The sequence below is a fragment of the Candoia aspera genome, chromosome 9 (genome assembly GCF_035149785.1).
Source record: "Candoia aspera isolate rCanAsp1 chromosome 9, rCanAsp1.hap2, whole genome shotgun sequence".
NCBI lineage: Eukaryota > Metazoa > Chordata > Lepidosauria > Squamata > Boidae > Candoia > Candoia aspera.
Genome location: NC_086161.1, coordinates 13,047,770 through 13,070,223, shown reverse-complemented (window position 1 = coordinate 13,070,223; position 22,454 = coordinate 13,047,770). Strand labels below are relative to the sequence as shown.

General features: G+C 45.6%; 2 protein-coding genes and 1 non-coding gene across 5 annotated transcripts; 1 reads left to right on the top strand and 2 right to left on the bottom strand.

Moving 5' to 3' along the window:
* Positions 1-536: 536 nt before the first annotated feature.
* LOC134503018 (small nucleolar RNA U13) lies at positions 537-634 on the bottom strand. Its single transcript, XR_010068494.1, has one exon. It is a non-coding gene; the product is annotated as a small nucleolar RNA U13 (small nucleolar RNA).
* Positions 635-1,362: 728 nt separating this feature from the next.
* On the top strand, positions 1,363-12,240 carry TTI2 (TELO2 interacting protein 2). 3 transcript variants are annotated; one of them, XR_010068488.1, is made up of 7 exons: positions 1,363-2,272; positions 3,447-3,633; positions 8,482-8,574; positions 9,764-9,951; positions 10,048-10,191; positions 10,668-10,897; positions 11,936-12,064. XR_010068488.1 is itself a non-coding variant. In XM_063311473.1 (7 exons), exons 1-7 carry the CDS (start codon positions 1,611-1,613, stop codon positions 12,137-12,139), a joined length of 1,641 nt encoding a protein of 546 aa, XP_063167543.1. In that variant the 5' UTR covers positions 1,363-1,610; the 3' UTR covers positions 12,140-12,240. The 3 variants fall into 3 exon arrangements, 2 of the variants coding, with proteins under 2 accessions (XP_063167543.1, XP_063167544.1); XM_063311473.1 differs by having other exon boundaries at positions 10,735-10,897; positions 11,936-12,240; XM_063311474.1 differs by lacking the exon at positions 11,936-12,064 and having other exon boundaries at positions 10,668-10,920.
* Positions 12,227-21,825, bottom strand: MAK16 (MAK16 homolog). Its single transcript, XM_063311475.1, has 10 exons — positions 21,705-21,825; positions 20,805-20,854; positions 19,828-19,937; positions 18,933-18,997; positions 17,649-17,800; positions 17,178-17,232; positions 16,518-16,592; positions 15,660-15,773; positions 14,050-14,106; positions 12,227-12,525 (listed from the first exon to the last, which is right to left on the bottom strand). Exons 1-10 carry the CDS (start codon positions 21,717-21,719, stop codon positions 12,349-12,351), a joined length of 870 nt encoding a protein of 289 aa, XP_063167545.1. The 5' UTR covers positions 21,720-21,825; the 3' UTR covers positions 12,227-12,348.
* Between the last annotated feature and the right edge of the window lie 629 nt (positions 21,826-22,454).

Below are 22,454 nucleotides of genomic sequence, written 5' to 3'. Positions count from 1 at the left end.
CCAAATGTTATATTTATACTCTGTGTTCTGTGCAGAGCAATGACCTCGGCAAACATTAATTCTCTCATGTTATCCTCCCTGCAACCTTCTCAGGTAGGCTTGATTGAGCGATAGGCCCTGGCCAAATATCAGATCTCCACTTGTGATTGCTAGAATGTCCAAGGTGGCTAGCACCTCTTCCAGGCATTTTCTCCTTAAAGATAGATGTTTTTCTTTTATCACCTGCCGCTGGGAAACACAGGAACATCTGTCTCCCCCCCCCCCCCGAATTTTTGTTGCTCCTGCTTTGTTTTAAATGACTCATGTAAATAAAAATAAATCGAATAAAGATACCAAGTCATTTACAAGTAAATTCACATTCCTGTTAGTGACAGCTTTGAGGTACTGAGTCCCACAGAAACCACCATACCTAGGATAATGCCCAGGAAAACCTCCTGACCTAGAAACCGACTAACGCACAAACTAAAAACCAACTGCTATGAGTTAGGCATCCACCACCCAAAAGAAAGACAAAAACAAGACGCTCCCCCGGTTCTGATCAGATGGGTACTGTGCCCCGTCGTAACATCTGGGACGGCACATTTCACGCATGCGCGTGAACACCCCACTCATCACATGAAAGAACCTGAAGGATCGAAAAACTTTCAGGAAGCCGCACTAGCAAAGCCATGCCTCCGGCTTTCAGGTTATGGTGAAACCGCTCTTAACTGCCCACCCTCACACTTTTAATTCTGACTTAAAAATACAAGCAGCTGTCCTCGTTCCTCTCCTCTGCGCGCCAGAGGGGTTCTTCTTTCTCCCACAGAAACCAAAATCGGACGCCCTTATTATGCATGCTAATGTATTCACCGGCAGCCCCGCCCCCATCGGTTTACGCGATGCTCTTGGCAACGGGGGCCGTGCTTTCCCGGCAAGAGTTTGGGGGAAGGCTTAGGGAAGTCGGAAGGGTCAAACCTTTGCAGTCCTACGACGGAAACTCTGAAATAGAAGCAGCTGCGACTGAGGAAAGCGGCATAGGAAAAGAAACAGGAGAAAAGGCCGGACGGGTCCCTAGAGAAAAGCTTAGATTGACCCACTGTCCTAACTTCCGCTCAAATCCGGACGCATTTGTTTCAACTGTCTTGGGCCCCAGTTGGAGCGGAGTGAAAAGAAAGCGCCTATTTTCCTTCGCTTCTGGGGTGCACGGCAGACATACTGTCCGGTGGACCAAAGCGGAATGCTACCGCCCTTCGGAGCGCCTTGACCATGCACGCAATTACTTTTTCTTCACTTGCTTATCTCTGAGGAAAGAAGCTTGGATTTCCGCTTCCGGCGGAAAGCGGAAAGCCGATACGGGCTTCCGTTCTGTGGCGGCAGGGGCGCTTCTGCGGCTCCCTCCTTGGGCCTCGGCGGGACGGTAGCCCTCGTTTCGTCCGACACCGGAGCCGTAACCGGCTTGAGTCCGGATGGCGCTCGAGAACGATTCGAACTGAAACCCAGGGAATCCAAAGACGGGGTCCCGGGCTTTAAAGCTTAGAGAGAGTCGAGGCTGCGAGGCGGGGACCCGGGAGGAGAATCAGCGGGGGAGGCCAGAAGTCGGGGCTGGGGGAGCGAGGCCTTCACAGGCTGCTATGTCCGGGGACAAGGCCTGTCCCAGCCATGCGGGGCAGCACCCCTCGCTGGATCCCGGCACGGGGCGCCTGGGGAGCCCCGCCTCGGCCCCAGCGGAACAGGCTCTGCCTCGGTTCTTGCGGCTTTTTGGAAGCGGGGCGCCCGGCCCGGCCCAGGTGGGGCTCCTCAGAGACCTCTCTGCCCTCCTGGAGGCTGCGGACTCCCGGTGGCTGCTGGGGGCCGCCCCGGCCTTGCTGCTGGAGCTGGTGGTTGCCCTGAGCCGCTACGCAGCGCCTCTCCGGTGGGAGCCGGAGGGAGGGGGATCCCCTAGTGACGACCCCTCTGGTGCCGCAGGAGCCGAGCGAGCCTTGGCGGTCAGCCTGGTTTTCTGCAACATCCTGGCCAAAATAGAAGCAGCAAAAGGCCTGGTTGGGTTGGACCCTGTGGTGGCTGGCTCAGTCCTTCGCCAAGTGGCAGGACCCATCTTCATCTGTGCCGTGACTCATGTGGCAGAGAGGCCGTGGACCCGGCCCGGGAGCCGGCATGGGGCTCGGGAGCTCCTGGACACTCTGTTGCACGTTTTGGAGTGTAAATCGGTACCTGAGTTCCTCAGAGGCACACGTGAAGATGAACATGGGTGGTTTGTTGTGGTGATGCAGTGCCTGAAGCCAAAGTTGACTAAGTGAGTGGAAGCCCATTGGTGAGCTCTGGAAGCAAAAACGTAGGCTCAGTTGTAGCCTAGAACAAAGACTGAAATGTCCTTCAGTGACCTTGTAATTAAACTTGACTGTGTGATTGAGCTTATAGATCAGAAGAGGTTATTTCTACAGTCAGTGTTGTTATGGGAGTGATGGTTTAGGATTAAGGATAGGTCATTTTTTCTTAGGATCACAATTGTCCTCAAGTGTTATGCCAGAAATTGTCCTCTTAAGAACTAGACAGGGCCAGCACTCAGAAGTGAATGTAACCAGAACAAAATGTAATTTTGATTTTAAACTGAAATTGGATGAGAGATCTCTAGACTGATAATACCACATGTAAAGAGGACCCTGGGATGGCAGTTGAATACATCAACAGTGTGGTGTGGTTGCTAAAAAGGCAAATGTGGTTTTATGCTGCATTGATACAAGCAAAGTTCATATTTTCATCATATTCTGCAGTGGTCAGACACTACCTTAACTGTGGTCCATTAAGTACATTTTAAGAAAAGTTCAGAGAAATTGAAACAGGTGTAAAGAAGAGCAAAAAGGGTATCTTGGGACTAATAACTAATTTTTACGAGGAGAAATTGAGAACTGGATGTTTAGTCTTGAGAAGAATCAATAGAGTTTGAATGTGATTGCATTCTCAAAATACCTGAACAAACATCATGAGAGGTTCAAGACCTGTTCTCTATCATCCCTGACAGCAGGACTCAGAATAGTGAAGTTAAGGAAGGCATGGTTGAATGTTAAGAAAAATCTTCCAAACCATAAGAGCAATTTGACAGTGAATCCATTTACCAGGGAAAGTAGCAGGCTTCTTTTGAGGATGCATTGAAACAGAGATTGGACAGCCATTGGCTGGAGATAGTTTAATTTGGTTTCCTTCATGGCTATTGTGAACTTGAAGCCCAATGAAATGAATTTCAAACAAGTAATTATTTTGGTTATCATCTTGTCACTATTACCACCTTCAAATGTAATGAAATCCACATAGAAGCAGTCCCACAAGGTAGGGCCTTAGTTCATTTGCAGAATCTATGGCTTTTCAGGAAAAATAGTAGTCTCTGGCCTCTCAGGTTAAAAGAATCAAATAGTAAGTGGTAGGGAAAACTTCTCTTTGTCTAACACTGCTATTTTCTTTCTCTGATTCAGAGAAACATGGCAGTGTAACCCAGCAACAAAGTACGTGTTTTGCTTCGTGCTCCAGCAGGTCCAGAGACCTTGGCTTGGTGATCACCTGGAAAAAGTCCTGCCACCTTCACTACTGCTGTCAGATGATTACCGAATAGAAAATAAAATCCTGGGTGTACAGTGCCTACATCATATTATTCAAAACGTGGTAAGGAAAAAACACACACCTACACCATCCTGCCCTTCCCCTGCAGATACATTATGCAGAGGCAATGGTCTTCTTCTTCTTCTCTCCAAGCAAACAAATAAGATGGCTATTAAACCTCATCTGATTAGAGCAAAGAATTATTTTCCTATTTCAGCCTGGAGCAGACACAAGTGAAAACAACATGACTTGAAAATTGTTTTCATTGGTTTTATGGCACTGAAATAGTAATGAGAATAGGCAGCATTAGACAGATAACAATCTTTGATTTAAATAACTTATTCAGCCCAGTTTTCAACATTCCTATTGATGTCGCTATGTCTGTGTTTGGGGAAAGGAAAAGATATGTTGGCTTTATGGCTGCTATTTTAGATTTAAATGGGGATGAACATATTATTTATGCATAGGCAGGACGCGGTGGCGCTGCGGGTTAAACCGCTGAGCTGTCGATCGGAAGGTCGGCGGTTCGAAACCGCGCGGCGGGGTGAGCTCCCGTTGCTCGTCCCAGCTTCTGCACACCAAGCAGTTCGAAAACATGCAAATGTGAGTAGATTAATTGGTACCGCTTCGGCGGGAAGGTAACGGCGTTCCGTGAGTCATGCTGGCCACATGACCCGGAAGTGTCCTATGAACAACGCCGGCTCCAAGGCTTTGAAACGGAGATGAGCACCGCCCCCTAGAGTCGGACACGACTGGACTTTACGTCAAGGGAAACCTTTACCTTTACTTTAGGCAGGAGCTAGTTAGTATACTGTACTTGTTTATTCATTTGGTCGCTTCCGACTCTTTGTGACTTCATGGACCAGTCCACGCCAGAGCTTCCTGTCGGTTGTCAACACCCCCAGCTCCCCCAGGGATGAGTCCGTCACCTCTAGAATATCATCCATCCACCTTGCCCTCGGTCGGCCCCTCTTCCTTTTGCCCTCCACTCTCCCTAGCATCAGCATCTTCTCCAGGGTGTCCTGTCTTCTCATTATGTGGCCAAAGTATTTCAGTTTGCCTTTAATATTCCCTCAAGTGAGCAGTCTGGCTTTATTTCCTGGAGGATGGACTGGTTTGATCTTCTTGCAGTCCAAGGCACTCTCAGAATTTTCCTCCAACACCACAGTTCAAAAGCATCAATCTTCCTTCTCTCAGCCTTCCTTATGGTCCAGCTCTCGCAGCCATATGTTACTACGGGGAACACCATTGCTTTAACTATGCGGACCTTTGTTGCCAGTGTGATGTCTCTGCTCTTAACTATTTTATCGAGATTTGTCATTGCTCTTCTCCCAAGGATTAAGCGTCTTCTGATTTCCTGACTGCAGTCAGCATCTGCAGTAATCTTCGCACCTAGAAATACAAAGTCTTTCACTGCTTCTACATTTTCTCCCTCTATTTGCCAGTTATCAATCAAGCTGGTTGCCATAATCTTGGTTTTTTTGAGGTTTAGCTGCAAACCAGATTTTGCACTTTCTTCTTTCACCTTCATCATAAGGCTGCCCAGTTCTTCACTTTCAGCCATCAAAGTGGTATCATCTGCATATCTGAGATTGTTAACGTTTCTTCCAGCGATTTTAACTCCAGCCTTGGATTCCTCAAGCCCAGCATGTTGCATGATGTGTTCTGCGTACAAGTTGAATAGGTAGGGTGAGAGTATACAGCCCTGCTGTACTCCTTTCCCAATCTTAATCCAGTCCGTTGTTCCGTGGTCTGTTCTTACTGTTGCTACTTGGTCGTTATACAGATTCTTCAGGAGGCATACAAGATGACTTGGTATCCCCATACCGCTAAGAACTTGCCACAATTTGTTATGGTCCACACAGTCAAAGGCTTTAGAATAGTCAATAAAACAGAAATAGATGTTTTTCTGAAACTCCCTGGCTTTTTCCATTATCCATCGGATATTGGCAATTTGGTCCCTAGTTCCTCTGCCTTTTCTAAACCCAGCTTGTACCTCTGGCAATTCTCGCTCCATGAATTGCTGAAGTCTACCTTGCAGGATCTTGAGCATTACCTTACTGGCATGTGAAATGAGTGCCACTGTTTGATAGTTTGAACATTCTTTAGTGTTTCCCTTTTTTGGTATGGGGATATAAGTTGATTTTTTCCAGTCTGATGGCCATTCTTGTGTTTTCCAAATTTGCTGGCATATAGCATGCATTACCTTGACAGCATCATCTTGCAAGATTTTGAAAAGTTCAGCTGGGATGCTGTCATCTCCTGCTGCCTTGTTATTAGCAATGCTTCTTAAAGCCCATTCAACCTCTCTCTTCAGGATGTCTGGCTCTAGCTCACTGACCACACCATCAAAGCTATCCCCAATATTGTTATCCTTCCTATACAGGTCTTCTGTATATTCTTGCCACCTTTTCTTGATCTCTTCTTCTTCTGTTAGGTCCTTGCCATCTTTGTTTTTGATCAGACCCATTTTTGCCTGGAATTTGCCTCCGATGTTTCTAATTTTCTGGAAGAGGTCTCTTGTCCTTCCTATTCTATTGTCTTCTTCCACTTCCATGCATTGCTTGTTTAAAAATAATTCCTTATCTCTTCTGGCTAACCTCTGGAATTTTGCATTTAATTGGGCATATCTCCCCCTATCACTGTTGCCTTTTGCTTTCCTTCTTTCTTGGGCTACTTCTAGTGTCTCAGCAGACAGCCACTTTGCCTTCTTGGTTTTCTCTTTCTTTGGGATGTATTTTGTTGCCGCCTCCTGAACAATGTTGCGGACTTCTGTCCATAGTTCTTCCACGACTCTATCTACTAAGTCCAGTCCCTTAAATCTATTCTTCACCTCCACTGCATATTCCTTAGGAATATTAGTGAGCTCATATCTAGCTGATCTGTGGGTCTTCCCTAATCTCTTTAGTCTGATCCTAAATTGTGCAAGAAGAAGTTCGTGATCTGAACTACAGTCAGCTCCAGGTTTTGTTTTTACTGACTGTATAGATGTGCGCCACCTTTGGCTGCAAAGGATGTAGTCAGTCTGATTTCGGTGTTGTCCATCTGGGGAAGTCCATGTATAAAGCCGTCTCTTAGGTTGCTGGAAGAGAGTGTTTGTTATGCACATTGAGTTGTCTTGGCAAAATTCTATCAGCCTATGTCCTGCTTTGTTTTGTTCTCCCAGGCCATACTTACCTGTAATTCCAGGTGTCATTTGACTGCCCACCTTAGCATTCCAGTCTCCCGTGATGAAAATAACATCTCTTTTAGGCGTGTTGTCCAGTAGGTGCTGCAGATCCTCATAGAACTGCTCTACTTCAGCTTCTTCAGCATCTGGTTGAGGTGTATATTTGGATCACTGTGATGTTAGATGGCTTGCCCTGAATTCGAATTGAGATCATTCTGTCGTTTTGGGGGTTGTATCCAAGCACTGCTTTAGCCACTTTACTATTAATTATGAAGGCTACTCCATTTCTTCTGTGGTCCTCTTGTCCACAGTAGTAGATCTGGTGGTCATTTGATGTGAAGTGGCCCATTCCAGTCCATTTCAGTTCACTGACGCCCAGAATGTCTATCTTTAATCTTGACATCTCACCAATAACCACATTCAATTTGCCCGGGCTCATAGATCTTACATTCCAGGATCCAATGGTGTGTTGATCCTTAGAACATCGGATTCGCTGTTCACCACCAGCACCGTCGGCCACTAGCCGTCCTTTCGGCTTTGAGCTAGCTGCGTCATCACATCTGGGGCTAGTTGAGCTCATCCTCTGTTCCTCCCCAGTAGCATTTTGACCATCTTCCGACCTGGGGGTCTCATCTTCCGATGGTATACCGACATATCTCTGGTTGTACTGATCCATTTAGTTTTCACGGCAAGAATACTGGGGTGGGTTGCCGTTACCTTCCCCAGGGATCGCATTTAGTCTGACCTCTCTGTCATGACCTTCCCATCTTGGGTGGCCCTTCACGGTTTAGCTCATGGCATCATTGAGGTGCTCAAGCTCCAGCACCACGACAAGGTAACGATCCTTTGCTGAAGAGTATACTGTACTAGCCATTTAAAATGAAACAGGTATTTTCTTCATTGTGCTATCTATAGGTTTCATGAGCACGAAAGCCATGTATGCAGTCTGATTACTTCCACATGGCTCTTCCTCCTAGGAGCAGGGGTTTAAATAAGCAAAAGGGGAAGAAATAAGGAAAACCTAGCATATAATCCAAAACTGGCTTATGATCCCTGGTTTGAGAATAACAGGATAAGAGTCAGGTTTGGGCTTAATGTAAAAATTTTCTTGGCCTTGTGAGTTCCTGCCTAATGGAATCACATTAGGAGGACCCAAATGGAAGAAAATTGACAGTAAGTACACTCTTGCTTTTGAATGGTCAGCATGGTTTTCCAGAATAATTGTTTATTTGTTCATGAAAACATTGGCATTGGGTGAAGCTTACGATCTAGAGAGCCATAGTGAGAGGTTTGTGGAAAATGTATTGAGGGGGAAAAAATGAACCTTCTAGTTGGTAGGATGTGGACGGCGATATGTTGGCTTTCAAGGTAGTCTCTAGTTGGGATGTTCTTGCTTGTGCCAAAATTGACCAGAATTGTGTCCTTACTGTTGGCAAGGAATGCTGTGTACAGAATGGGTATGACTAAGGCTGATAACCTGCTCTACTCTAGCCCTGTTTTGCTAAAACCATGATGTGAAAGCCTCAGTTGTCCAAAGCTATGCTGAGTGGTGGAGGTCGCTGTCTAGTGTCTTCTTCGTCTTTTTCAGTGATTGGCATAAAGACAGCCAGAAAGGGAATGATGTTATAGGTATAGATGCATGTACCTATGTAAATTTCCTAATGTCGTAAAATGATTCTGTTTGCGCAATGCAGCCAAATGCCTTTCCAAGTCATAGTCATACGGATGTACTCTTGTTGCAGCCAGCAGCTGTCCTCTGCCAGTTTAACAGAGTGCAGGTTGTGTATCATGCTGTCTTTAACCATCTCTACAGCAGGGAGGCTCAACTTGTGCAGGTAACGTACAGCACAGTCCTCTACGTATCTACTCAAAAATAACTGCCATTGATTTCAGCTGGGCTCATTCCCGCCTAAGCAACCATAGAATTGCAGCCTTAGATGTGCTTTTACAAGCCATCCCATCACAACTCACTCCAATCACGGAGAAATGATAAACCTTTGGATTGCCTCTGAAGGCTTCTCAGCATCCCTGTTTCAAAATGGACTGATCAGTGTTCATCATGTAACTGCTGCTGGACTGAATTTGGACCCCTTTAAAGAAATGCCCTGCAGCCATGCTCTTCCTCTGTTGATCAAACTTGCTTGTTTTTTCCCTTCGGTTGCCCAGTGAGCCAACAGATGCGCAGTGCATGGCGTGCCCAAGACAAGGTCTGCTACTGGTGTTGGCCAAGGTGCAGAGCTGAACCTTGGATGGGAAAGGAGAAGGCTCTTTTAGAAATCTTGCCGTTGGTTTTTCTAGTTCGGTATTATATGTATGAATAATGGTAGTTGGGCTCTGTTTTGTTTTTAATTTTTGGCTTTCCAGAGATGCTATGAATTGAATCTGGGACTCTCTGCATACAAACATCTCACTAAATGGAAAAATAGGGAAGATACGTATTTAAGGTTCCACCCTTAAGTAAACCTTTGAGAATTACTTTACTTATGGGTAATTGTGATCAAGGTCTGTGCAATAAAAAACAGTGGTTGAGTTCACCCAAGGTGAATGAAATATAAACGTTTTGTTTACACAACTTCCTATGCCGATTAACTGTGTTAGGGCTTAGTATAATAGCCTGATTGAACCATAAGTTGCCTAACTCTGATGTAGGTTAGTCAAACATGCTGGGCTAACCCAGCCAATAGGCTGAGAGGGCAGAGAATTTGAGGGGGGCCTTTTGCCACTATAGGATGGAGTAGAGGTCTACATGGATCTTCTGCTAGGCCTATTTTTTAATTGGGGAAGTATAGTTTTGAACCCCCTGATTTCTGTACTGCATCCTCCAAGATGAGATATATTAGCTCCATCATGTAATCTCAACCACCCTGCTAATCGGTCAGGCTGAGAGGGTGACTGGCTAGCTCAGTATCAGACAGTGAACTTCATGACAGAATAAAAAAATAGAACCCAGCTCTCAGCCACCCTCTCTGATCTTCTGTGCCAGGCAGATGCTCACATATCCAGCTGTTCTCATCCCTAAACTAGGTTGTGTTACTGTGCATGCTGGACTTGCTGCCAGTCCTGGAGAGGGCCCCACAGCAGTTGTCCCCTAACCCCCCACTTGTCACACCCTCTGACAAAGTCCTCCAGCTGTTACTGACCCACATGGAAGCAGAGAACCAGCTTTCTTTGCGGAGAATATATGCCAAGAGCCTGCCTGCCTTTGTGGAGAGGTAAGAAATGCCCCATCCCTTCTTCTTCACTGCTTGGTAAGGAGAGAGCCTTTCCTCACAGGGCTTCTAATTCTTAACCAATTTGTCTTTTGAGAGGCTTGGCATCCAGATTGTCCGCCATCTGAAGCGGCTGCAGCGAGTGATCGTGGCATACCTGGAAATCCCCGACGGGCCAGAAGAAGCTGCTCGGATTGCAACATTAGAAACGCTGAAGTGCACGATACAGCACGCCTGGCCTAGGTATCTAAGAAGACAGGCGTGAATCCCTAAAAGCCTTGGTGCCTCCACCCCAGAGCCCGAGAAAGTTGCCTCAAAGTTCGAAAGATAGGTAGATATGTACCTGTATATCAAAACGGGGAAATTATGGAATAAATGAGAACTAATTGTATGAGGCAGAATTATTTTGGGGTGCCTCTCAGTGAAAAAGAAAAAAAGACCCCAAGCTGCTGCTTTAGAGTCAAAGGGGCACTCGTGCCAAGAGAACATGCTGAGAAAATAGACCCTTCTATTCCAGTACAGTAAATGACTGGTCAAGGCCATAGTCGTTATCTTCATTATTAGAATACTTGTAAGCCACCCTGGGCCAGTAGATACCCAAGCAGGAGACAAACACTAAATGCAAGACAGACTGCAAGCAGCAACACAATACTGGTTCTGCCACAGAAGGGCTAGTTGGCTGGGTAGCTTTTCCAACCAGGTTGGGTTTGTGTTCCCAGGTCTGTGGAGGGATCATCTGTCTACAGAAATAGTCCTTCCAATCAGATCTCCATCTTCTTGCCACAGAATGAATTGTCGTCTTGCCGTAATCCTCAAGACTTTGCTGAAAATGATGTGGGATGTGGCCACAGACAGGAGCACCATCCCTGAACCTGTGAAAGCGGCTTTGCTTCAGAGAGCCACCCAGTGCCTCCTCTTGTTGAATCGCTGTTCCCAAGGACAGGTGAAGGTGAGCCAAGTTTCAGTCCCAAGGTGAACCGCAGGTGCGGGAAAGCAGCCTAGGTTTTCAACAGGAGAGGAGGAATCTTCAGGGAATTGTTTGGTTTGTATCTGTGCTAGCAGCTATCTAACGTGCTCAGAATTCCTCCCATCTCATAGAAGCCTGAATGTACACATGGCTATTATAAACCTCACTTACCAACATCCTTTTATTCTACCCCCTCTGGCCATAAAATGGACATAGTTCTATACAAATGTTCTAAATAAAATAAACAGAACACCCTCCCTCCTGAGATCTGACAGGCCCCCCGTCCTTTTAATCTTCAGGGAGCACTTAAGACCTAGTTCTTCCCCCAAGCATTGGGATAGGGCAGTGTTTCTCAACCTTGGGAACTTTTAAGATATATGGACTTCAACTCCCAGAATTCCCCAGCCAGCATGTTAAAGTTGCTACGGTTGAGATAGGGTATAGAGTAAGGTTAGGGTGGGAGAGAATGTGTGGGTTGCATCAGGGAGCGTGGCTGTGGTCCCTGGTTTTTGGTTATTGGTTTTTATTGTGTATTTGTGGTTTTATTCTTGACTGTAAGGTACCCAAAGTTTGGTTTAAGATGGGCAGCTATACAAACACTTTAAAGAAATAAGATATTTTTCAATATTTTCCTATTCTTACTTGAATGTGCAAAGGGACCTGTAAGGATATTTTTCCTGGCTTTTAAAAGCAGTGCCCCACAAAAGTTTCCCTTGCAGGGCACAGCCTGGTAAGATGGCAACATTCAGGACAAAAAGCATGAGAGCTAACGCCAAGGTAGCTATAAGCGAAGTCATTGTTTTCAAAGCTTGGCAACTTTAAGATGGACGGACTTCAACTCCCAGAATTCCCCAGCCAGCCTGGGAGTTGAGGTCCACCTACCTTAAAGCTGCCAAGTTTGAAAAACACTGAGCTAAGTGAATCCGTGATCTAAGTATGTGTGATGCTCCCTGGGGAACAAACAGAGCAGAGCAAGGAGCAATAAATAAGCCCTTTTCTCTCTCTCCCCTCTGCTGCCAGGTCCTACTGCAGGGAGTCTACCAAAGCTGTGAAAATGAAGACCTCAAGGGATGCCTGCACCACATACTAGAGGGTTGTGCCACACCTTTGACTGCCCAGCAACTCGAGAGAGACATTGGTCAAGGGGAAGCCTGTTGTTTGAATCTGGAAGGAAAAGCTCTGGCTTTTCCGGACGAGAATACTCTTGCTCCACAACAGCCTTAAAGAAGAAAAAAATACGTATATTTTCTGCGTGGGTGTGGGTGGGAAAGGACAGCAGAAGCAGATGCTAAGAACAGAAAGCCACTGACGTTTGTGTTCTAGTCTGGTTATTCCTTGGTCTCTCTCATACAAAAAGCCTCACGGCAGTTCCATGGGTGAAAACACACACGGTCACTTCACAGCGCGAGCATTTGTTGCCCGCGACTCCCAAGTCACGTCTCTTTGCATTTGGACGGGGGCTCCACTTCCTGCTCATACTCAATTTCCACATAAGCTCGTTTCCTCCTGAATGGCCCTTTCAGCAGGGTTTTTCCCTTAGACTTGGAATCTTTCTCTTCCTCCTCGCTGGATGTCGCCTCCTCACTGCTCGTTGCCAGTTTGTCCATTTCCTTTGACGGGAAAAAAAAAAAAACAGGTTAGACGCAACAGTGCTACCTTCATTACCCGACTGTGATGCAATCTGAAGATGTTTTTATAGGTAGTCCTCGCTTAACGACCATAATTGGGCCTGGAATTTTGGTTGCTAGGCGAGGTGGTCATTAAGCTAATCTGATTTGATTTTATTACCTTTCTTGCAAGGTTTTTAAGTGAATCATTGCAGGTGTTAAGTGAACCACGTGGTCGTTAAGCGAATCACGCGGTTCCCCATTTTGCTTGCCAGAAGCCAGCCAAGAAGGTGGAAAATGGAAATCACGTGACCATGGGACACTGTGGAAGTCATAAATGCGAACCGGTTGCCAAGTGCCCAAATTGTGGTCACGTGACTCGGGACACTGCAACAGTCATAAATGTGAGGACTGGTTGTAAGTTGTTTTTTAGCACCATCGTAAGTCTGAGCTACTACTAAACGAATGGTTGTTAAGTGAGGACTACCTGTACTTACTCCCAGCCCTGTTTCCTTGCTGCCAGCATTCTCCACCAAATGGCCACACTGCAGGAGCTACACTTCCTACCTAGCTTGATTCCTGAGATGGGGGCAGGCTGCCATTTTTCTAGTGAGAGTCACATTTCTTTGGGGAATCCATTGAAAGCTGCAGGCCAATTGTGGGGAAGGGTCAAGATGAAATTGGCACCTGTTCTCTCTCATACCCTCTTCACCCAGGACTTTGGTGAGGGGGAGAGAGACCCCTTGCTTCATTCCATCCAGTCTTGCCATCTTTTATCTTTCACATTTTATTGATTTTATTGTAATTTCTTTGTCATGAGCTGCCCAGAGTCGTCGGGAGTTGGGCAGCATACAAGTTTAATAAATCCTCCTCCTAATCCCCTCAAGTCTGAGTCCTTCTTCTCACTAAGGCGTAGCATGCCAGGGAAGGAACTAAGATCTCTTGCCAGGCCTGATCCGCTAGCAGAAGGCTTTTTCAGTGAAAACTGCAGGCTGCCTACCTCTAACTTCGGGGAATACCCAGCCTTGAGAACCAGAGGCCAGATTAGAGTCAGCGTTGCTGTAACACAAGTGTGACTGTTTCCGTCTCTTCCCTTCTGCTTTCATTACAAACTTCCAGCCTTGCTCAGTGACTAGATCAAAAGATGCTGGGCGAACTGACCTGGCAAATCTAAGGAGTGCCAGTGAAGTCTGACATACCCTGCTGGGCTTATCTTTCAGTGGAAAGGCCCAGCACCTTGCTATTACCTAAAGAGGTCCCAGTCTCTCCTTGTCCAGTTATCCACAGAATAGTATTTTCCCTATTTCCACCCGTGGATTTCAACAACGATTACAGGCACACTTAATGCTAAGGTTATGTTACAGAATAAATTATGAAGAGATTCCTGACACAGGACAGGGAAGGCCAGAGTACACAGGCAAGCATGAAATTACTTCATTGCTGAACTTGGACTTCACTATATAATAGTGCATCTGGGCAGATAATCCTGTAAGTTTTGACTTACAATCTTCAGCGGGCTGCACTTACCTCAAAGTCACTGAGGTCACTCTCGTCAACTTCCACATATTCCCTCTTGTTCAAGTCCTGCAGGGAAAGCATAAAAAAAAAAACTGAACCACAGAGCAGCAGCATTTCTTCTTGAATAACTAACCTTCTGTCTTCTTTTTCTTTGCTCCCATCTGGATTTGTTATCTTTTTTTTTTTTTTTTGCGCTTTGTGTTGTTTCCTTGTTTTAAAGTTTTTTAACAATTTGTAAACTGCCAGAAACCAGAACTTGTTTTGCTAGGACCTATGGACAGTCAACTAGAAAAGGCTCATGGACGAACGGTTTTATATACAGTAGCTGCAGCGAGGCAATTATATGCCCAAAGAGGGAAGACTACAGAAATACCCATAATGGAGAAATGGATTGTCAGGATGGCTGAGCTTGCAGGAATGGCTAAGTTGACTTGTTTAAGGAGGGAACTACATTTACTTTTATAAAAGACTGGAAACCCTTTATGGACTTTTTTCTGAAAATGGGTAAAAATGAACTGATGATTTTGGGACTGATTAAAAAGGCCTGTTTATGGGAAGAAGGGAACCATGATATGTAATTTGGGAGGGTGGAGATGGCAAGTACTAAATCTTTAACTGCTGCAAAGATCAGAAGTCGCTGCTTTAGATCTCTCTTTTTCTCATTTCCTACCTTTTATTTTATGTTCCTGTAGTTTTTTAAACCTATGTAAAATCTTTTTATAATAAAAATTACTTTAAAAAAAACCAATTTGTAAACCATCCAGAGTTGCTGAGAGCAGGCAGCATATTATTATTATTATTATTATTATTATTATTATTATTATTATTATTATTATATTTCAACCCCCAATTTCCAGCCTTCAAGTGACAAAATGTGGGAATCTTTGTGGAAACTTTGGGGAAGCAGGATGCACCCAAGTTAATGAACCTACCATAACACAGCCAACTTGAAGCTTGGCTTTTTTGACACAAACTGAAGATCTGGGCTGGCAATAAAACAGGGTCCATGACACTGTTCCACCATCTTACACCCCCCTGAAGTGCTAGGCTAGGACTGCAACTCCTAGAATCCCCAGCCAGAATGGCCAAAGACCAGCACAGCATTCTGGAAGTTGCAGTCCTACTTGGAAGCTTTACAATGAGAGATCCAATCTTGAACTAAGGAGGAACTTCCTGACTGAGCCATTAAGCAAAGGAACAGCCTGCCTCCTGACTCTATGGGTGCTCCATCCATGGAGGTTTTCAAGAGAAGACTGGACACCCATTTTTGTCTAGAATGGCATGAGGAGTCCTGCACTAGGCAGGGGGTTGGGCTAGAAGATCTCCAAGGTCCCTTCCCACCCTGTGATTCTCATGCACATCCAAAGGACAACAAATTGGGAAAGCAGATTTTTGGCAGCAACGCTTCAGGTGCAGCTGTGACTCTCAGGAAGATCTCCCAACAGAGGAATGGATGACAATGCCTTAGAAAGAGCTGTGCTGTAGAAACTTTTTCCTCAGTTGATACATGCAGCAATCTCCCACCGCCGCACGCATATATGCTGTCCGGCACCCGTAAGCGATATCCCTCCCCACCCACCGCCCAGAGCAGATCAGCAAGAGAGTTTCAAAAGCCTTACTTCCTCTTCCACCTCCGCCTCTTTCTCTGCCTCCGAGTCACTTTCGCTTTCAGCTTCGTGCTGCTCCAGAGCTTTGTCAAAGGCATGGATGGGGAAGTTATAGATATCACCATACTAAGGAGAGAAACACGCCAAGAACAGGAACACGTGAGACAATTTCCAAACACCAAAGATATCTTAACACTAGTGCTAATTTCCACTGAAGTTACTTCAGTGGCCGTTGCTGCATCTTGCCTTATAGAGAAACTCGGATTTAAGGGATCAATTGGGGGAGGGGGGACGGCCCACTACTCCCAAAGGTTAGCTAAATCACAAGTTACACCTGTCACAATGATTTGCACAAATCACCGCAAATAACATAAAATTAACTGCATCTGGTCAACTTTGGAGGCAACGGGATTGTTTTGGGGCATGTCCAGCCCAAAATTTGGTCTACTGAACCTAACTCTAATAAATGGGGGTTCATTAAATCAAGGTTCCCATGTAGTAATTTCTATAGGTTAACTATGTGTTTCATACTTTTTTCCTTTTATCTACCCTTTATTGGAGGGTTTTGGATTCCAGAATAGATTCATCACTTTCTCCCCACCCTTTCATTTCCCTAACAACTTATACGAACCCTGGGGATCTCCAGTCTGGACTACTTGCTTGAGTAGGACTAGAGCCTTCCCCTGAACTCCAGGGATCATTTTCTGCTCCCTCACCGGGCCTTTTGGTTAAGCTAAATGCCACGATTCAGCTCCTGCCAATGAGCCATAAAGGCTAGAGCAGATAAGCTATTGGAATGCCCTCCCTCCTCACAATCGAAATGACCTGGTAACCCAACCACTTTATGATCTTCCTGCTAAGAGATCATACCGTATCCTGCTTGAGTCTCTCCAATAATTCTTTTTCAATTGCATTGTCCAGCTGAGCTGCAACTAAGGCTTTTTCCTGGTAGAAGAAAAGAAGGAAAAGTTCAATAAGGAGAGTGGAAAATGAAGGATAATATTATGTGAGAAGGGGTTGGTTCCATCCATTCTCCTCAAAAGACAGGACTTTCCAAAGACCCTTCTTCCCCCTCCCCCACCAAAGCCTTAGAACAGAGTTTCTGAACCTTGGCCATTTTAAGATGTGTGGACTTCAACTCCCAGCAAAGCTGGCTGGGGAATTCTGGGAGTTGAAGTCTACACATCTTAAAATGGCCAAGGTTCAGAAACACTGCCTTAGAATCATACATGAGCATTCCTGGCTGTCATGCCCAGTATAAACTCCTGGGCCAGATCCAGCCCAAAGGGGTGGACAGGGCGAATCTTAGCACCGCTCTGAAGTGGATCACCATTTGGGTATATCTGGCAGGGGGACCCCAGGCTTTATGGGGAGAGGATGACCACTAGGTGCCAGCACCCAGACCTTATGCCCAAGATATTGAAACAAAAAGAGAAGACAGTAGCAGAGCCTGGGAGCTTCCGTACGGCCTGCTTGAGAGACAAAGCAGCAAAAGAATGAGGAACTTCTGCGGCAGATATGATACTCCACCTCTCGCCTTTTTTCACGCCGTTCGATCTTTTTACTTAACGGAACAAGTTTCCTCCTGAAAGAGAAAGAAGAGGTTGGTGGAATCAGCCAGCAACAGACCCACATCAGCACTCTGCAGAGAGCCAGTTTGGTCTAGTGGTTAAGGCGCTGGGCTAGAAACCAGGAGTCTGTGAGTTCTAGTCCCGCCTTGGGCATGAAAGCCGGCTGGGTGACCTTGGGCCAGTAGCTCTTTCTCAGCCCAACTCGGTGCAATATAGACTAGCCTCCTCGTGGGCAACATGACTTGTCATGGCTAAATAGTCTACACCTCTGGCTGCTGGACCTCACAAGGATTTCCCAGCAAGGAAAAGAAAGCAGCATGAACACCGAATTGCTATGCCATACGATAAAAAAAAAAAAAAGCACTGCAGCAGTAACACCAGAGGGAAGGAAAGCACTGCTGGCCTACAAGGGCCCGGCAAGGCAACTTACTGTCTCTTCAGTGTCAGCTTGCGGATTCGGATCAGGTACTGGGTGATCTTGGTAAAGCGCTGCTTGCATTTGTGCCGGATGAAGCGGGGCCAGTAGATGAGATTCTCATCAATCTCCTCTAATGCTTTTTCGTAGTTTTTGCTCAGCCGGACCTGCCAGAAATGAAAGGGGAGGAGATGGTGTGCGGCACTTCTGAGAAAGGGCAGCTCTGAAGCATTTAGAAAGGAGCAGAATGGGAATCTGGAACAATGGGTAGGGGGTAGGAGGACATTATCTTTTTTGAGATGGGACAACAGGAACAAACTACTACAGGTCACATAAGAGCCAGTGTGGTGTAGTGGTTAAGGCACCAGGCTAGAAACCGGGAGGCCGTGAGTTCTAGTCCCGCCCTGGGCACAAAGCCAGCTGGGTAACCTTGGGCCAGTCCCTTTCTCACAGCCCTAGGAAGTAGGCAATGGCAAACCACTTCCAAAAATCTTGCCAAGAAAACTGCAGGGACTTGTCCAGGTAGTCTCCAGGAATCAGACACAATTGAACAGATTAAAAAAAAAAAGTTACACACATACCATAGATTCTTGTGTATCAACTTTATGACAGTTTTTGTTTTCTCTTTCACAAGAACACTGCCTTTGTCACCCTAACCTTCTTTCCCACGTTTGTGGTTCATTTACTCAGTCCAGAGAGAACCTTATGGAAATCCCTACAATCTTTGGGGCTCGGGACCCTGAATAATCAGATGCTACCTTCCCATTTGACTCTCTCATGGCTAAGTCCTCTTTCTTGTTATTTGGCTCTCTAGTAGCACAGAATGCCCTCTAGCGGACACAAGCATGCACAAGAAATCACAGAAAGTTTCAAGGGCAAAATGCAATGCTCCCCACTGAAATCAGATTGAGGAATACTAAACAGAATACTGCCTGGGAAGTGAAGATCCTCTTGCCAAATCCAAAGCATGAACTTTGGTGCAAAAATGTTTCCCAGCAGGGTCTGCCTAAAGGTGCCTGCATAACTCATGGCAGAGAAAGTCTCTTGGTCCACGTATTGTGCTTTATTTGGTTTTGGCTTAGCAATGTGTGCAATAATCTATGGTTGGTGCCCTTGTCGACAATGCCAGGAATCTGATCCCTACAACTGGAACCTAGTTCATACCTTCTTTACTTAATACCTAATTTTTTAAAAACAGCTATCATCCTGTACAGGAGTAATCACTCCCAATTATAAACTTAAAGCATTAAAAAAAAAGGTGCCAAATTCAGTGCTATTACATTTGGAAGGAGAACTTACTCGTTCCCAGAGCCGACTCGGAAAAGCAGACCTTTCAATGGTCTTCATGTAGAGATAACATTGTCCTAAAACGTGAACAAAAACAAGCAGCGATATGAAACACCTTTAGGTCTGCTACACTCTCGGTTACAGATGCAAGCAATTTGCTCCAAAATCACTTAACCCATAGGTTCAGCAGATTTGTGTGATTGGCGCTCACAAGGTCCCAGGAAATTATCTTCCTCATTTGGGAGAAAAAAGGCTAAGCTGACATTTGCTTACTTGGCTCCATGGCCAAGTGTGAAAATACTAATCCTCAAGCACTCTGTGTTAAATCATGGAACACTGCAAGGGGGCCTTACCTTACAAGTGGGCTACGGTGCCCCATGTTAAATTCCCAACCAAGCCAAGTCAATTTATACAAAAAAGGAATTGGGCCCAGTAAAATGGAAGGGCTGGAAGCAGTTTGCACTTTCTGCTGTTTCTTTAAGCCCACAAGGCAGTTGAGAAGGAGCTTCTATCACTTGGGCAATCCCATTCTCAAGAAAGATGAGAAGCTACCATGTGCTAAACAGCCCTTGGTATCCATCCAGCCCAGTCCCTACTGACTGGCAGCAGCTCTCTAATTTTGTATCAGGGATTCCAAGGATTTGAACCTGGAAAACCCTATGTGCAAAGAGGGTGCCCTTTTATTAAACTCCTAAACTATTTAACAACTGTAAACCATCCAGAGTTACTGGGAGTCAGGCAGCATATATATTTAATAAATTATTATTGTTGTTGTTGTTGTAAGCCAAGCAGCCCTTTAACCCTCCTCCAAATCCTACTGACTGTTGATGGGCGTTAACAAGTCCCTGCTCTATCGAAGTGAAACCACCAAGTTGTGATACTGAAGAACCACAGCAAGAATCCTTACCTTTCTCTTCCTTCACAGTAGCATATTGACTGTTGGCTAAGGGACAGGACGAGCGATTGCACAGGCCTGTTATATTAAATTCATTTCGGCAAAAGCTTTGAGTTTTTGTTCTGCAAAGAAAGAATTTGTAAAGTTAGTCACTTTTAAACACCATGCAGTATTTCTCATCTCCATTACTGAATGTTACCACAGAATCACTAGGCCCAACGGTGTACTGCTCTCCAGATGCTTTGGGACTGCAATACCCAGAACCCCCAGCGAACATGGCCAACAGCTTACAAACACATCTCTGTGCACAGGAAGAATGTCAAGAAAAATAAACCCTTAAAAGTTCACTATTCCTCCCTAGGTAGCTATACTGTAATTTCAGTAATGCAAAAACAGTGTTTCTGGATAGTAGAAATGGTTCTAAAAGATAAACAGATCCTCAGGTCCTGGTGCTTGTATTTCTGCAATTTCTTCAGCCACATAACAGAAGCGGTTTATCATTACATTCCTCTCGGATGGTTTTTTCAATGCCCCAGTTCAGCAAACAACCCTGGAATCCACAAGCAGTCCCCCATCCAAGTCCTGACCAAGGCTGACCTTGCTTAGCATCTGAGATCAGCCAGAGTGGGCGAGGTGTTGCTCTGAGCTGCAGCATGAAGGATTCTACTCAACTGCAAACAGACCTTTCTGATATTTTTTATAACAGCCTCCTTGCAGGCATGCTGGTTGAGAAAAACATGGACATTAAGAAGTTGAAAATGTGAGTGAACTCATTATTTAAATTCACTGTCCAAAACAATCCAGCCCAAAGGAAAATCACCTGGAGTTTCCCAAATATTCTGACCACAAATCTCATAAATCCTAATCACTGGCCCGGCACCTGAGATGTGTCGATCATGTAACCCAGAACATCTAGAAGACACCAGGGGTGTCCCTTCAGTTCTAACCCTTGAATTCAGCACATATAGTGAAAATAAAGGAATACTCACTTGATCTTAAATGAGCAGAACTGTTTGTTGCCAAGAGTATCCCAAACAATCTATGAGGAAAACAGACCAGGTTAGTAATTCTTGCCCTGCTTTTCAGCTCGAAACGTATGCATCATGGCTAGGTTCTTTGGGTAACAAAACCAGCTCTCTTTTAACTTAATGATGTGCATTTGATGCTATTGTTTTAGTGTACTGGTTTTTATTTTACATTATCTACCTTGGGCGCTCTACTAACAGGGATATATAATTTCATTAATAAAATAAAATAGGATGATATCATATGGCTATAACATTATTCATTCACAATGTAATTCTAGGGATCTACTGCTGTATTAAAATACATGTGTGGTACACACTTGGCAATGCATACAACCAGGGTGAGATGCAGAGCTAAAATCCCATCAAATACAAGCAATAGAATTCTATATAAAGTTTATCTGTATCTTGTATAGTTGAGCTTTCTATTGCAATATGAGCTACACGTTTTGCTTCCAAGTTTACACACACACCTCTGCCCATGCTCAGAGTTGCCTTTCTCTACGTTCCACACCCTAACCATAATGCTGGAGTCGGGGATAAAGCCGCGGCATTCTGCCCATGCTCCAGCCTTCTCTTCTCTTCTTAAGGCTGCAATTAGGGAGAGGAGGAGTCTTGGCACGTACTCTCCCTACAATGTAGCGAAGCTGGGCACGCGTCCCAAGGAGCGAATTCCGACGCTCAATGCAGCCCCGACGCGTCCAGCACCAATGGGCTCCGCTCCCACGTGGAAGGAGGAAGCCCAGACGGGGGCAGGAGCGGCAGCTGGCGGTCCCCGGACCCTCCGAACGGAACCAGATCCGTTTCCTAGAATAACTTATCCCCGTCCCACCCGAGACCCCGGTCACCTCTCCCCCAACTCACGTCGTCTGAATGCATCTCACCGCCGCGAAGCGAACGCGCCGGAAAGGCGGAGATGGGAGACTTGACGCGGAGATCTCGCGAGAACGCGGAAGACGGAGCCCCGCGATGCAGGGCGACGACTGCGCATGCTCTAGCGTAGATCTTTGGAAGACGTACCCGCTGCCGTGATACGACGGGTTCAGTGGGGCTTCACCGCGTTCTCCTCGTCCCCCATTCCCAGGGTGGAAGGGCAACCCAGCTTCCTAGAGCAATCGGCCCTATTGATTTTCGCCCGCTTGTGCTGGTCCCACCTGGGGGCTTATCTGCCCTGACCAAAGATATTCGATTAAAGACATTTCAAATTAAATGAAAGAAGCCACTTTCTCTTAACTTGGGGTCAATATCAAAATAATGGTTCTTTCCCCCCCCCCATCCTCATGCAAGCAGGCCGGAGAAATTAATGCAGGAGAGTGCCTCTGAATATACATACTTTGCTTTCCATCAGCTTTGGTGAGCGTTCAGATTCGAAGCTTATTTAATGCACTGTTGATTTCATCCACAAGAGGGCCTAAACAAGCATTTAAATTAGTGTTTCTCAGCCTTGGCAACTTTTGGATACGTGGACTTCAACTCTCAGAATTCCTCAGACTTGGCAACTTTAGGATGTGTGGGCTTCAATCCCAGAATTCCCCAGTATGCTGGTTGGGGAATTCTGGGAGTTGAAGTCCATACATCTTAAAGTTGCCCAGTTTGAAAAGCACTGGTCTAATT